The 14,731-nt window shown below is 39.2% G+C and overlaps 1 protein-coding gene across 1 annotated transcript in view; it reads right to left on the reverse strand.

Annotated features, from left to right (window-relative positions):
- Positions 1 to 14,731, reverse strand: part of PIK3C3 (phosphatidylinositol 3-kinase catalytic subunit type 3) — a 74,707-nt gene that overhangs the window by 25,065 nt on the left and 34,911 nt on the right. The window contains exons 20-21 of the mRNA XM_040540414.1: positions 11,865 to 11,949; positions 10,206 to 10,280 (exon numbers count right to left, since the gene is read on the reverse strand). Coding sequence (XP_040396348.1) covers positions 10,206 to 10,280; positions 11,865 to 11,949 — 160 coding nt within the window. The remainder of the gene's footprint in view (positions 1 to 10,205; positions 10,281 to 11,864; positions 11,950 to 14,731) is intronic.

Here is a 14,731-nt window from a genome sequence, read left to right on the forward strand (position 1 = left end):
CCTGCACTCATGGAGGCTGCAGCCCATGGAGAGCCCCCGCAGGAGCAGGCCTCGGGCCGGAGCTGCAGCCTGTGGAGAGAAGCCCATGCAGGAGCAGCGGGTCTGGGGAGGAAGCTGCCACCCGTGGAGGACCAGGTTGGAGCAGTTTGCTCCTGACGGATGGACCCCATGGTACGGAGACATACCTGGAGCAGTTCTTGAAAAGCTGCTGCCTGTGGGAAGCCCACACAGGATCAGTTCAGGAAGGACTGCATCCTGTGGGAGGGACCCCACATGGAGCAGGGATAGAGAGTGACCAAGAAGGAGCAGCAGAGATGAAGACCTGTAGACTGACCACAGCCCCCATTCCCCTGCGCCACTCAGGGGGAGAAGGTGGAAGAGGGCATATAGGGGGACGGCATTTTTGGGGTTCTTTCCTTTGTTTCTCACTTCTCTAGCTTGTAATAGGCAATAAATCTTACTATTCCCCTTTGCTGAGTCTGTTTTGCCCATCACAATAATTGTTGAGCAATCTCCCCGTCCTTATCTCAACCCTTGAGCCCTTTGCATCGTATTTTCTCCCCCCTTCCCTTTGAGGAGGGGGAGTGAGTGAGCAGCTGAGGGGGAGCCCAGCCACCCTCCCGAGTAAAACCAGCACAATCACTTTGATCTAGTACAATCGGTACAATAAGTTTAATAGGAGAGAAAAGATATTTAATTAGAAGTTTTATTCTGTGAGAAGTGACTTGCATTGTGAGTAGCGTACTCCTTAACATAGATGTCATTCCTGTTACACACCTGCAATGAAGGATGCAAAGGTGCCAGCAACTTAGTTTGTCAGCTTAATCATGACCTTTCTGCAAGAGCTCATCTCCTCAAAAACACTACTCATTCGAGATTTGTCAGCCTCAGCTGTGACAACTTTTTAAAAAAATAATCTTGGCTAGTAGTCACATCTGGAAAAGAGTCTACAGGAGAATCAGCATCGTATCTAGGCAACTATTGAGTGAGGTTTTTTAATTCTGAAATTTTAATTCTGAAATGTCACATAACAAAATTTATGTCTTCAACTGAAGGTTCTTTAAAGTTACATAGATGGTTTCTTACCAACCAACTTTTCTCATCTGAATTTAGAGGATTACTCTTAAAATTTTATTTCACAGAATGGTTAAGGTTAGAAAGGATCTTCTGGAGGACATCTGGTCCAATTCTACTGCAAGTCCACCTAGAGCTGCCTGCTCAGGACAATGTCCAGATGACTTCCGAATATCTCAAAGGATGAAGACTCCACAACCTTTCTGGGTAGCCTGTACCAGGGCTCTGGTCCCCCTCACTATTTCACACCACAGTATTTCACACCACATGTATTTATAGACAGTTATCATCAATCCTCCCAGTATTAGACTGGTTGTGAAATCTGTGCAACACGTTACTTTTTCTAAAGGCTTTTAAATTCCATGTTTTAAAATCAAACATTTCCCTCCTTCAACTTACAGTCAGTACCATAACACACGTATACCTCAATCTTATATAATGTTTTTACTCTGGCTTCTAATCCATCTTCTTCAGTTATTACATCTTAATTTGAGAAGGCTCTAAATTATTAGCCATGCTTATAATTAAAGACAAATCTAGATTACAAATATTGATTTACTACTATTCCTGAGTAACTTCTAAATCCCAACCCCCTACCTTTCATGAGTGATTTATTTTTTTAAACAGAAAGATTATTTAAGAAAATGGGTGAAACATTTGATCCTGAGTCACCTCCATTTTTGCACATCTAGATATAAAGGCCATGTATTTCTAGTATATAGATACTAGCTTCAGACAGCTATTTAGAAATTTGAGTTCCTTTAAAAAATACAGGACTTTAGGCACTTGAGAAAACACATACAGATCTAGGAAATGCCTTGAGGGAGAAATACCCCTGAAATTCCTGCCATATTTTAATTCCTGCCATGTTTTGACGTCAGAAGCAAGATTGTATGTAGGTACCTACATATAGTCAAATAACACAGCTTTGGACAAACATTTCTGACCTTGAAAGCATCTCGCTCGTCAGAAGTTTTAAGGACAACATTAGCATCCTTTCAGAAGTGGGAAAGACTGTGGAACAACTTTGAGTAAACTCAGATCTTAGAAAATAGTGCCCTAACCATCCTCCACTCCCCTGCTCAAGGATTTTTTATTTTTACTGCAAAAACTCAAAAATAAAAAGCAACAAAGAAGGCATTTACTGATTGGAAGAGGATTGGATATTTCCAGAAATATGCAATTATGAAGTGCGCAGACAAAATTTAGTTCAAAACTTAAGAGCTGATACAGTTGTATATTTTAAACTTTTATTTTCTTTTTTAAATTTTACAAGGTTGACTATCTTTTCCATATGTTAGAAAACCAGGTGTTCAGCAGAAAAATGGAGGACAGGCCCTTGGTGAGCTCAAGGGAATGGCAAACATGTAAAGATCCCCTGACCAGCAGTCAGGCCATAAGAAATCTGAAAGTCAGTCTTAGTTCCTTCCAGCCTTGAGACTGAAGAGAACTTTGATTAACTGAAACATGAACTTGTGGAGACTAAAAATTGACATCTGGTGCTTACAATAGCCAATAAAAAAATCGGACTGCAGCTGGGAAGGCTGTTTTTTTCCCAATCGTTTACTGCTAATATCTAGACTCTAATACAGGAGAAAGTTCCTATACAGCAGCACAGAAATTGTTTTATTTCACTGGAATACTATTAGGAAAAGTTACTAACAACCTGCACAGAACTCCACAATCCTTAAACAAAAGGCAAAGCAAATTAGACACAACTATTAAAAACTGCCACCAGTCTTATTCTATTTTAACAGGCAAGCAAGCCTCAAGTTATTCCAAAATTATCTGTTCCCACTACTGGTAAAAGAAAAATCAAATTCTGAATTTCAGTGTAATTTCTGTAAACAGCCATCATTATTATTTTAACCTGGTTCATGCAGAAAAAAAAATACCATTTAGTGACTACTTTAACTGAATTCCTGTTTTAAATATGAACAGGATAAAAACACCTCTGATGGAAATAGGTGGGGAGACAGGGTAATTTCCCGGCTTTCCCAGCAATTTCTGATGTCACCATCAAAATCTCTCCTTTACTAATAGAGCAATGCCATAGTGAAAAAAATATCAGAATGCCTGATTTGTCATCAGTTATCTTCACGTCTTCTAACTTTTCTAAAACCGTGCAAAACTAGGACAAAATAGTATGAACTGTTAAGGACTTACTTAGGATACAGATTTTCAACTCAATATGCTGGCAGAAAAGCAATAGCTGTAGATAAACTTTATCATCATCCATATAATAGATAAGGGCACAGCTTGTGCTAAGCATTTTAATATCCTTCCCCTAAGCTGTCCATTATCAAAATATATTCTTATGCTATGCCTGCATACAGAGAAGATACCAGGTATATATTGTTAAATAGGAAATACTGTTCAAGATACCTTTAAGAGGAAAAAAATCAGCAGTTCAACAGGTAAATACATATTCTCTTTAGTAGGTATCACAGAAATGGGTGTTGCACAGAGAAATCTAAAGGATAATATTATGTCTTAGTGTTCTGCTTTTTTTTAAAAAAGGATGATCCCCTGTGAAGATCAGCAACATTTAAATGCCTATTTAAAAATTTCATCGCTTTTTACATATTATCGTAGTTGGCGACATTACTAAGTGTATTTAGCAAAGCACTTATCTAAAAACTAATGCTGAAGGAGTATTTGACTCCTACTTTTTTTTTCCATTGTCATCATTTTCAAATCTACTTCGACACGGATGTTATTAACTGAAAAGCACTGTGAGTGCTATCTTGCATATGGAAATGTTCAGATCTTTGCTGTCTTACCTTGTAACTCTTTCTGAGATATAACTTATTTTAAACATTATTCACAGATGAGGATGTTTTGACTGCAGGTGCCCTAAATGAGAAGCATCTCTTTCCAAACCAACTACTACTGCTGCCTTTGAAGTAAAATGGTCCAGCATCTACAAATCTTAATATTTTTTATTTATTTATTTTGACATAAACAAGCCATCATATTTCTAGAATCAGAGGCAAGGAGTCATGAAAGATGATAGAAATTTTTTCAACGAGGTGACAGACATTTTCACCCCTCAGCGCAAACGAGTTTGAGTGGAGAACAATTTGTTTTTATGAACTTCAGTATCTGTTGCTTAATATTTAAATTATACCATATCCGCTATAAACATAGCCACTTACACAATAAAAGATGATGCAACAATTTTATTGGAATGAGTCCAACAAATGCAGATACATCCACCAAATTGAAACTCAGGCAGACAGGTAGATACAAAAAAATGTACTGATATACGTTGTCATATTAAACAAAAAAGTATGTGAACCCCAAACTGGGACTCTGTCTTTTACTCTTCGAAACTTCAATTTTTTAAGTGTAGTTAAGAAATGACCATATATGAATCCTATCATTTATTAAGAAAGTTGTTTCTAGCTTATATTCTTCTAGATAAGTTAACTTTTTCATTATAAGTCAATGAGATTTTCAGTAGCAAGAAACAGAAATCTTGGTAGCAAGTCTATGCAGTGTTTGAAACGTAAGAATTTCTCTTGGTAGCTTAACAAAGCCTCTTAAAATATGACCAACATAAACCTGTCTTGGTATGTAACAGAACCTAGGTAGCAGATGAAAAGAATTTCAGACTTAGAATTTACTGTGGATGTGTGCTGCCCTCTGCTGTTCTGTTTAAATTCTTCAACAGTGCCAAACTAAGCCATGGTGTGGTTACTTTTTAAACACAAGATACACATTACCTCAAACTAAAACATTAATGACAACTCTGAGCATCCAAACAGTGCCTGCTATAGAAAATGCATTATATCATCACTTTTGACAAGTGATAGGGACCTCTCAAGAGAGATTTTTAAATGTCCATTTAGACAATCCCAAGCAGATAAGGGGAAATACATTTCCTTTGGTTGCTTGTTCCCACATGAGCTTAGATCAAGATGCGGATGTTTCTCTTTTCCCCAAATAAGATTTTTTTATTTACACATTTCTCCTTCAAGAAATGCTTTATTATATTATAAACACAACTTCTAACTCTTCTTCATGAGGAAATCAAGGTATTCAAGATACCGTAACACCTATGAGAAGCTGCAGTTCAAACGTATCACAGAATCACAGAATCGTCTAGGTTGGAAGAGACCTCCAAGATCACCCAGTCCAACCTCTGACCTAATACTGAGAAGTCCTCCACTAAACCATATCACTAAGCTCAACATCTAAACGTCTCTTAAAGACCTCCAGGGATGGTGACTCAACCACTTCCCTGGGCAGCCCATTCCAATGCCTAACAACCCTTTCAGTAAAGAAGTTCTTCCTAATATCCAACCTAAACCTCCCCTGGCACAACTTTAGCCCATTCCCCCTCATCCTGTCACCAGGCATGTGGGAGAATAGACCAACCCCTACCTCGCTACAGCCTCCTTTCAGGTACCTGTAGAGAGCAATAAGGTCACCCCTGAGCCTCCTCTTCTCCTGGCTGAACAATCCCAGCTCCCTCAGCCGCTCCTCGTAAGACTTGTTCTCCAGACCCCTCACCAGCTTCGTTGCCCTTTTCTGGACTCGCTCGAGCACCTTGACGTCATTCTTGTAGCAAGAGGCCCAAAACTGAACACAGTACTCGAGGTGCGGTCTCACCAGAGACGAGTACAGGGGGACAATCACTTCCCTAGACCTGCTGGCCACACTGCCTCTTATACAAGCCAGGATGCTGTTGGCCTTCTTGGCCACCTGAGCACGCTGCTGGCTCATATTCAGCCGACTATCAACCAGTAATCCCAGGTCATTCTCTGCAAGGCAGATTTCTAACCACTTCTCTCCCAGCCTGTAGCGCTGCTTGGGGTTGTTGTGCCCCAGGTGCAGGACCCGGCACTTGGCCTTGTTGAACTTCATACAGTTGGCCTCAGCCCATCGCTCCAGCCTATCCAGATCCTCCTGCAGAGCCTTCCTACCCTCGAGCAGATCGACACACACACCTAACTTGGTGTCATCTGCAAACTTACTGAGGGTGCACTCGATCCCCTCATCCAGATCATCGATAAAGATATTGAAGAGGACTGGCCCCAGTACTGTGCCCTGGGGGACTCCACTAGTAACCGGCCTCCAACTGGATTTGACTCCATTCACCACAACTCTTTGGGCCCGGCTATCCAGCCAGTTTTTAACCCAACGAAGCGTACGCCAGTCCAAGCCACAAGCAGCCAGTTTCTTGAGGAGAATGTTGTGGGAAACAGTGTCAAAAGCCTTACTGAAGTCAAGGTAGACCACATCCACAGCCTTTCCCTCGTCCACTAAGCGTGTCACTTTGTCATAGAAGGAGATCAGGTTCGTCAAGCAGGACCTGCCCTTCATAAACCTATGCTGACTGGGCCTGATTGCCTGGTTGCCCTGCAAGTGCCGCGTGATGACACTCAAGATAATCTGCTCCATGAGCTTTCCTGGCACTGAGGTCAAACTAACAGGCCTATAGTTCCCCGGGTCTACCCTCTGGCCCTTCTTGTAGATGGGCGTCACATTTGCTAGCCGCCAGTCGACTGGGACCTCCCCTGATAGCCAGGACTGCCGATAAATGATGGAAAGCAGCTTGGCCAGCTCCTCTGCCAGTTCTCTCAGTACCCTCGGGTGGATCCCATCCGGCCCCGTCGACTTGCGTACATCCAAGTGCTGTAGCAGGTCGCCAACCATTTCCTTGTGGATAGTGAGGGCCACATCCTGCTCCCCATCCCCTTCCACCAGCTCAGGGTACCAGGTATCCAGAGAACAACTGGTTTTGCTGCTAAAGACTAAGGCAAAGAAGGCATTAAGCACCTCAGCTTTTTCCTCATCCCTTGTAATTAAGTTTCCCCCCGCATCCAGTAAAGGATGGAGATTCTCCTTAGTCCTCCTTTTGGTGTTGATGTATTTGTAAAAACACTTTTTGTTATCTTTATCGGCAGTAGCCAGATTGAGCTCCAGATGAGCTTTGGCCCTTCTAATTTTGTCCCTGCACAGCCTCACAACAGCCTTATAGTCCTCCCGAGTGGCCCATCCTCTTCTCCAAAGATTATAAACCCTCTTTTTTCTCCTAAGCTCGAGCCACAACTCTCTGTTCAGCCAGGCCGGTCTTCTTCCATGCCGGCTCGTCTTTGGGCATGTGGGGACAGACCGCTCCTGAGCCATTAAGATTTCCTTCTTGAAGAGTGCCCAGCCTTCCTGGACTCCTCTGCCCTTCAGAACCTCCTCCCAAGGGACTCTGCCAACCAGCATCCTGAACAGCTCAAACTCTGCCCTCCGAAAGTCCAAGACAGCGGTTTTACTGGTCCGCCTCCTGACTTCGCCAAGAATAGAGAACTCTACCATTTCATGGTCACTCTGCCCAAGACAGCTCCCGACCACCACATCTCCCACCAGTCCGTCACTGTTTGTGAACAGGCTCTCTAACCAGCTGCGTCAGGAAGCTATCTTCCACGCTCTCCAGAAACCTCCTAGATTGCTTTCTCTGGGCTGTGTTGTGCTTCCAGGATATGTCTGGGAAGTTGAAGTCCCCCACGAGAACAAGCGCTGACGATTTCGCAACTTCTGCCAGCTGCCTGTAGAACTGCGATCCGTCTCCTCATCCTGGTTTGGCAGTCTATAACAGACCCCCACCAGGATGCTTGCCTTGTTGGCCTTCCCACTGATCCTAACCCACAGGGACTCAAACTTATCATTCCCAGCCTCAAGTTCCACAACACCAAAACACTCCCTAATATAGAGGGCCACACCACCACCCCTTCTGTGCTGCCTGTCCCTTCTGAAGAGCCTATAGCCAGCCATTGCAGCATTCCAGTCATGAGAGTGGTCCCATCACGTTTCCGTGATGGCAACCAAGTCATAGCCTGCCTGCTGCACAATAGCTTCCAGCTCCTCTTGTTTGTTACCCATGCTGCGCGCATTAGTGTAGATGCACTTCAATTGGGCCATTGCCTTCTCCCCCGGCCTTGCCATTGTTCCCCCTGGCACAGCTCCAACAAGCCTTATTTCAGTAAGTATGCCACATATTTTTTTTTAAAGTATCCAAAATATTTGCTAAGAGTTTCTGGACTTTATCTAGCTAGAAACAGACTTATTTTCAAATAAAATATTTTAATTTCCCTTTAACCCAAGGCATAAATAGCTTGATGTTCAATTGCTGTATTTCATCTAGAAGAGATCTGTGATACAACTCATCCAAGACTTTTTCTCAATACTACCAGTGTTCAATTAGAGGAATCCTAGAAGATGAGCTGATAAATGAAGCTAAGTTAGCTAGAATTCCACCTGCAAAACAATCTAAGATATCCAGCATTTTTACTTCACTACTCAGGAAAACAAACATTTCTAAATGCCAAGTATATTATATAAACAAAAAACTGTAAGAAAATATATGCTAATTGTCTAAATGGTTTCATTGTCACTTGCAATTAAGCTGCTTAACGCTTTCGTGGAAAACAGTTTCCTTATAGATTGAGCATTTCATTTTTTTGTTGTTTTTACTGGTTTTGTGTTTTGTTTTTGTTTAAACCTTCCCCACTCTAAAAAATGAAACGTTTAACTTCAAATTAAACATTTTTTTATACTTAAAAAAAAACAAAGCACAATTCAACTTCAAATAAGCACAGAATTCCTCCTGAATTGCTGAATTATTTTAGTTAGAAAAATATATTATTTTTTTAAACTGAGTTATTAATTTAGAATTTGCTATGATTATTTATTCTACCTGGTCCATTTTTAATACACATAATGCAACAGAAATAACATTTAAAAGTTAAACAAGGTAGGGAGGGAGAATCAAAACACTTACCTGCTATTTTGAACTTTTGAGATACATGGGGTTTGCTACAAAGTATATTTGACTAAATGGCAACCTTTACTATTTTCACGCCTTCAACCATGAATTTGTAGTAAGTGGAGCACTCTGTCTAGTTCCTATCGTTTTACAGAAAGCTGGAGAAAAAATATAAAATAATTCTGCTTGAGCTGAACAGTCTAGACCATCAGGCTGATGAAACACTTGGATTTTTGTTGTATAGTGGTTTGGTTTCATCAAAAACACAAAATACATAAGTAGGAGAAAGTGCCGAAGTGAGCCTTGCTCTGACAGGTCTTATGTGGCATTTCCAGTTTTGGGATGCATCATATTTATATTTTTTTTAGAAAAACATGCAGACCTGGAAAGCTCACAGAATCAATTTTGTTAAAAGAAAATCCAATCTGAGACAGGAATTAGCAAGGATCTCACTGAAGTCATCAAGATTATACCGGATTCCATAGGACTACTAACTATATTTGTCTAAATATCTACTGTATTTTGAACAGTGTACATAAACTTATTAAAATACAGCCAGCATCCACTTAATAGATCTTGAAATTGCTTTCTGATAGCATGTTAGAATACCTACTAAATAGGAGTGTAACAATTTAGAAAACTGTTTGATAAAGAACAATTAGGATACTTGGACTTAGAGTTACTTTACAAATACTTATTACAGCATCCTTTTTTTCAGCTTTCAACAAGTTCTGAAAAAAAAAACAGCAAGAATGATTTTTACCGAAGTTTAAGATGACAGTGACAGGTTTCATGATCTTAAGCAAAGGCAGTCAAATTTTACCCTGTACCCCACAGTACTTTCAAAAAAGGTCAGCATCACTCAAGAAAAAAATTGTGTTGAACAAAAATAACTTACAAGTCCAGCTTTCATGTGTGTAAGAAGTGTGACAGTAGAACACAAGACTGTAAAATAAGCCAAGTGAAACCTACACAAAAATCCAGTGCTTTTAAACATTCCTGAGTTTAGGTAAATTCAGGACTTCCATTACCTACAGATGCATAAATGGCTGTTACACTGACATCAATACCACATATTGGTTGTTATCTCTTGCCCGATTTGATTACAGTGCACTTTATCTACTTGCTTTCTTATTCTTCAACTACCACTTCACACTACTAACAGTTTAAATCTAAACTTTGATTCACTGAATCAAATATTACCTCAGATGAGTCAATATACCTTTACATTTAGAATATAAGAATATTCTACAGTACTCAATGGGCTGTATCTGCAAGCAAAATGGAGCCAACACATTTGAACGTTACCAACACACTTGAAATTAAACAACTGCTGTTATAAAATTATACTGCTAAAAAGAATTACCTGTTTTTGTTAGCAAAAGATTATCCAGATGTCTGTCTCCAACTCCAAGGATGTAAGTAATTACACAATAACCAGCTGTAACAAGTAAAATGTAAACATCAATACAAGTACCTTTCCTGGAGAGCAACAAGTTCTACACAATTAATAACAGCATATAATGTTATCTTAATTCTTGTTCACAAGTAGTAAGTATGCCACAGAGGCTGGGAAGGTGGGAATGAATAATCAAGATTATCAGCAGTATGAAGTACACAAAGTAAGAAATAAAAACTCTGAAATATATTCAGTACTGCCTAGATTCAGCTTTTACTACCCTATTATACACCTAACAGGTATACAAAAAACACTTCCATTCAATATTAGGATTAAGATACTTCAAAGTAAGATGAGGTATTTTGAGCAAAATAAATGTACACATTTTGAACTCTAGATACTTACAAAACCCACGAACAAGCGTTAGACATTGATGTGAATTTGAATGGGTATGTCAGCAGTACTTACAAGCTAAGCAGTAAGGCAGAAAGTGGTAAGTTACAACTAATGCAAATTGTTATATTTCTTTCACCCACTAACCAGAAAGGTTTAAATAAGTTTTAAGGATGGCACTGTCAGAAACAATAGAAAAGTAGAAGATACGGTACAGCAACAACTGAATGACTTCTTTGATAGGAAAAAGCTTTTTAATTTAATGGACTGCAAATGCAATGTTTCAACATCAGCATCAGTTTACTGAACAAGAACTACACTACTACATTTTCTTTTTATCAAATGGAGTAGGAAGTTGAACACAACCTCCAAGGAAAAGATGACTTTTAAAAAAACAAATTGAACTTTTCTACTTCAAATACTGATGATTCATTACTTTACATCTCCCCAAATTATGAATATCCCAACTCATGACGTGGAGGAAACATAGGTAGGATTTTTTTTCCTAGAAAGAAGGGCGTACTTCTAATCTCCTTCAAGGAGAAGGAAAGAGGTCTGAGGAAAGAAATAGTGTATCACATGTCTGACTCAAAACCACTCTTTTCACTAGACAATGCCATTCCCTTGCAAGGGCTATGAAGACTCCTTGAGCGCAACATAAGCAGAAAAAATTTACAATGCTCACAAAAGGCACTAAATAGAAAGAAAATCCTAGCTCTCATGTCCCTTTATCACAAAAATCTATGCACTGATGCTAATGACCAGGAAAAATTATGACCTCTAATTCCACGCTGAAACCTAAACTGGTACATTGTTGCAGTCATGACAAATTAAAGATTAGCTTTTCACTTATTAGAATCTGACAACTAGAAATGAAAATTTAATAGTAACAACAAGAAGGATTCATCTCCAGATTAAGACATGAAGTACACATACAGCCATCTAAATATCAAACACAAATTGCCATTACAGTCAATTGAGAAATATCTGATACTCAGTAGAATCTTGACCAATTCAAACCTACCCTAATGCTGACACTGAACTTGACTGGTCTGCTGAATTAGCATTAGAGCTCACTGGTGACATTACTAAGACCTACAACAGGTATTCTGACTGTAGGTAAGGAACTATGCAGGTACTTTCTATCATCTAATCTGAAGTGTCTCAACAGCTCACTGATCCCATCCTTTATACTTCATATCTGAAGTTATCAGTTGTAGGAGTTTAACTTACCACAGCTCTTAACATACGTGTCCATCACCTCTGCACTTATTCCATGAGGCCCAGTCTCACTAGGTGCATGCTTTCTGAAGAAGTTCTGGAGGGAAAGTCATCAACATATTTAGTTACTCCACATGATCTCAAATGTGATTCTATAACTAGTAATGAAAGACTTAAAACAATACCACAAATGCCCAGTAGTGTAAACTGTTAAACAAAGAATTATCCCCAACAAACCCAGTGAGATCTAATTTACTTCTATATTGCTACCTTTACATCATCATATTCTTACATTCAGCAGAAAAAGATCTGAAATTTAAATTGAAATGCAGTTCTTTTAAACAGCCTCAGATTAACAATGCATTCAAGATTTACTTTTAACAAATTATGAATACAAAAATACTTCCACAGGAACAGGTTGATGTGAGATTATGAAAACCATACAGGACTAAGTTCAGGTCAGTAACTACACTTGGGACACACATTCTAACTTACAACGTTTAACATGATATGCCTCTATATTCTTCAATACAACTGAGTTTAAAAGGAAGATCTAAATCACCAAATGGTACATGGATGAGGCCAAACAGTCCTTCCCACTACTTAAAAACACTGTTTTTCTTGACCAAGATAAAAAGATGTGTAAATTATATCCAAGCCTAAACATAAGATTATTCCACTAAACGAAAGTAAAGGCACAAAAGCTAAGCAAGCACTGGAAGAGGACCTTTCTATGTATCTACAGAACAAGTAACTGCCCTAATGAAACACTGAAAGGAATCTCACAAAATAAGGAGGTGCTGAAAGAAGGTACCTGTTGACTATTTAAGAAAGTTTTGCATGAAAAGCAGCCTTGTTATAAATGGAAAAAAGCTTTAATTGTCCTTGTTTACACAGGAGCAAGCACTTCAAAGACATGTTCAAGAAGCTGACAGTAGAAAGATTCTGTTGCCCGGTACAGAGTTAGGAGCTGGATTCAATGACACTTGTGCATCCCTTCCCTTTGGATACTCTATGATTCTTCAAAATGAAGTCCATAAGAGCAATGTGGAACAAAAATTTTAACTGTTTAATAGCGTAGTAGAAAATTCTAGTTCCAGTGCTCCAAAACTTTGGACACTGTATGTTAAAAAACAACTTCAGATAATCCAAATGGCAAGCTGTGCAGAGTGGAACACAAACCCTCAAAAACACAAAACTGAAATCTCAAGATTATTAATGTAAATTAAATAACATTCAAACATCAAAACATCTTTTTCTTTCCTGCAGATCTGTATTATCAGTCCATATTAAATTACTTGCTTTGAAACTTCAGAAGACTTTTTTTTCATTTTCAGATACTGCCAATTTTCATTAAAACACCTGTGATGCCCAAAACAAACATTTACAAAACCAACAGAACAAACTTTCACCACACTCAGTGCTTATTTAATTTTTACTCCTTGGCCTACAATGCACAGCTATTTTATCATCACAGCACCTTCACAGCACAGGAAATCTGGGTTCTGTAATGTATTTTGTCATTGCTCTATGAAGTAATCTCAGATTACATTTCTTTTTGTTGTCTTGTCTATTTAGGTCAGTAGTTCCTCGAAGGAAGAATTGCTCCATATGTCTGCACACCAATCAACAGTGAGGCATCTACCTTAGGTTGGAATAGGATGTTATAATTGCAAAATGACAATTTCACGTTCATTTCTAAATGCATTATTCTATGAAAATATAATGGAATAGAATATAAATAGTAGGATTCTAAGATTACAGAGGACTACAGAGAAGAAAACACTTCAGAAACTGTATAGTGACTCAGTGTAATTGTAGCTTATCACAATCTTCACAAAAGTGAGAAGAAACTTGTGCAACTTTATGTTGGTCACTGTCCAATTGGAGAGATTAGTGTTTTTTTTTTTTTTTTTTTTTTTTTTTTTTTTTTAATATATCTCCATGTTTTCAAATGTATATAGTTAACAGAAGGGTATAACTATTTATTTTGACTCCCAGTTACTGCATTATGACCAAATGCAAGCTTCAGTATTAGCTATAAAAATGTGAAAAAAGGTAACATAATGAACTAAATGCAACATAAATATGCTGTGTTTTCATTCAGAACGTATTGTCACAGAATGGTTAATGCTGAAACAGACCTCTGGAGGTTATCTGGTCCAACTGCCCTGCTGTAGCAGGAATACCCAGAGCACAGTGCTCAGGTCCATATCCAGGCAGCTCTTGAAGATCTCCAAGGAGACTCCACAGCCTCTCTTGAGAGCCTATTTCAGTGCTCTGTCACTATTTGTGTCTATGTATCTTACATGGAAGCTTGGTATGTTTTATTTATCTGTATTTATCCTGACCAACTAAGCAAGCTCTGCAACCTAACTGGTGCTGTGCTTGAAGCTATCAGGAGTTTTGTGTCATTATTCAATTACATATCCCTACTCAATTCCATTATAATCAAAGAAAGCTTGCTCCAAATCAAATCACACAAAGTATACATCAACCACATATGGAAACAGATTTCAGAAGTTACATAGATGAGCTATTTAGTTGTTTAAACCAGGAAGCATTAAGACATTTGCTTTGACAAGGTATCAAGCCTAGTGGCAGCTAGCAGATGTGACACCCGTCTACAAAAAAGGCCAGAAGGAAGACCCAGGGAACTAACTACAGCCCTGTCAGTCTGACTTTGGTGCCAGGGAAGCTCATGGAGCAGATCATCTTGAGTGCCATCACACAGCACACACAGGACAACCAGGCGATCAGGCCCAGTCAGCATGGGCTGATGAAAGGCCAGTCCTGCTTGATGAATCTGATCTCCTTCCATGACAAAGTGACGTGCTTAGTGGACAAGGGAAAGGCTGTGGATGTGGTCTACCTTGACT

The sequence above is a fragment of the Cygnus olor genome, chromosome Z (genome assembly GCF_009769625.2).
Source record: "Cygnus olor isolate bCygOlo1 chromosome Z, bCygOlo1.pri.v2, whole genome shotgun sequence".
Taxonomy (NCBI): domain Eukaryota; kingdom Metazoa; phylum Chordata; class Aves; order Anseriformes; family Anatidae; genus Cygnus; species Cygnus olor.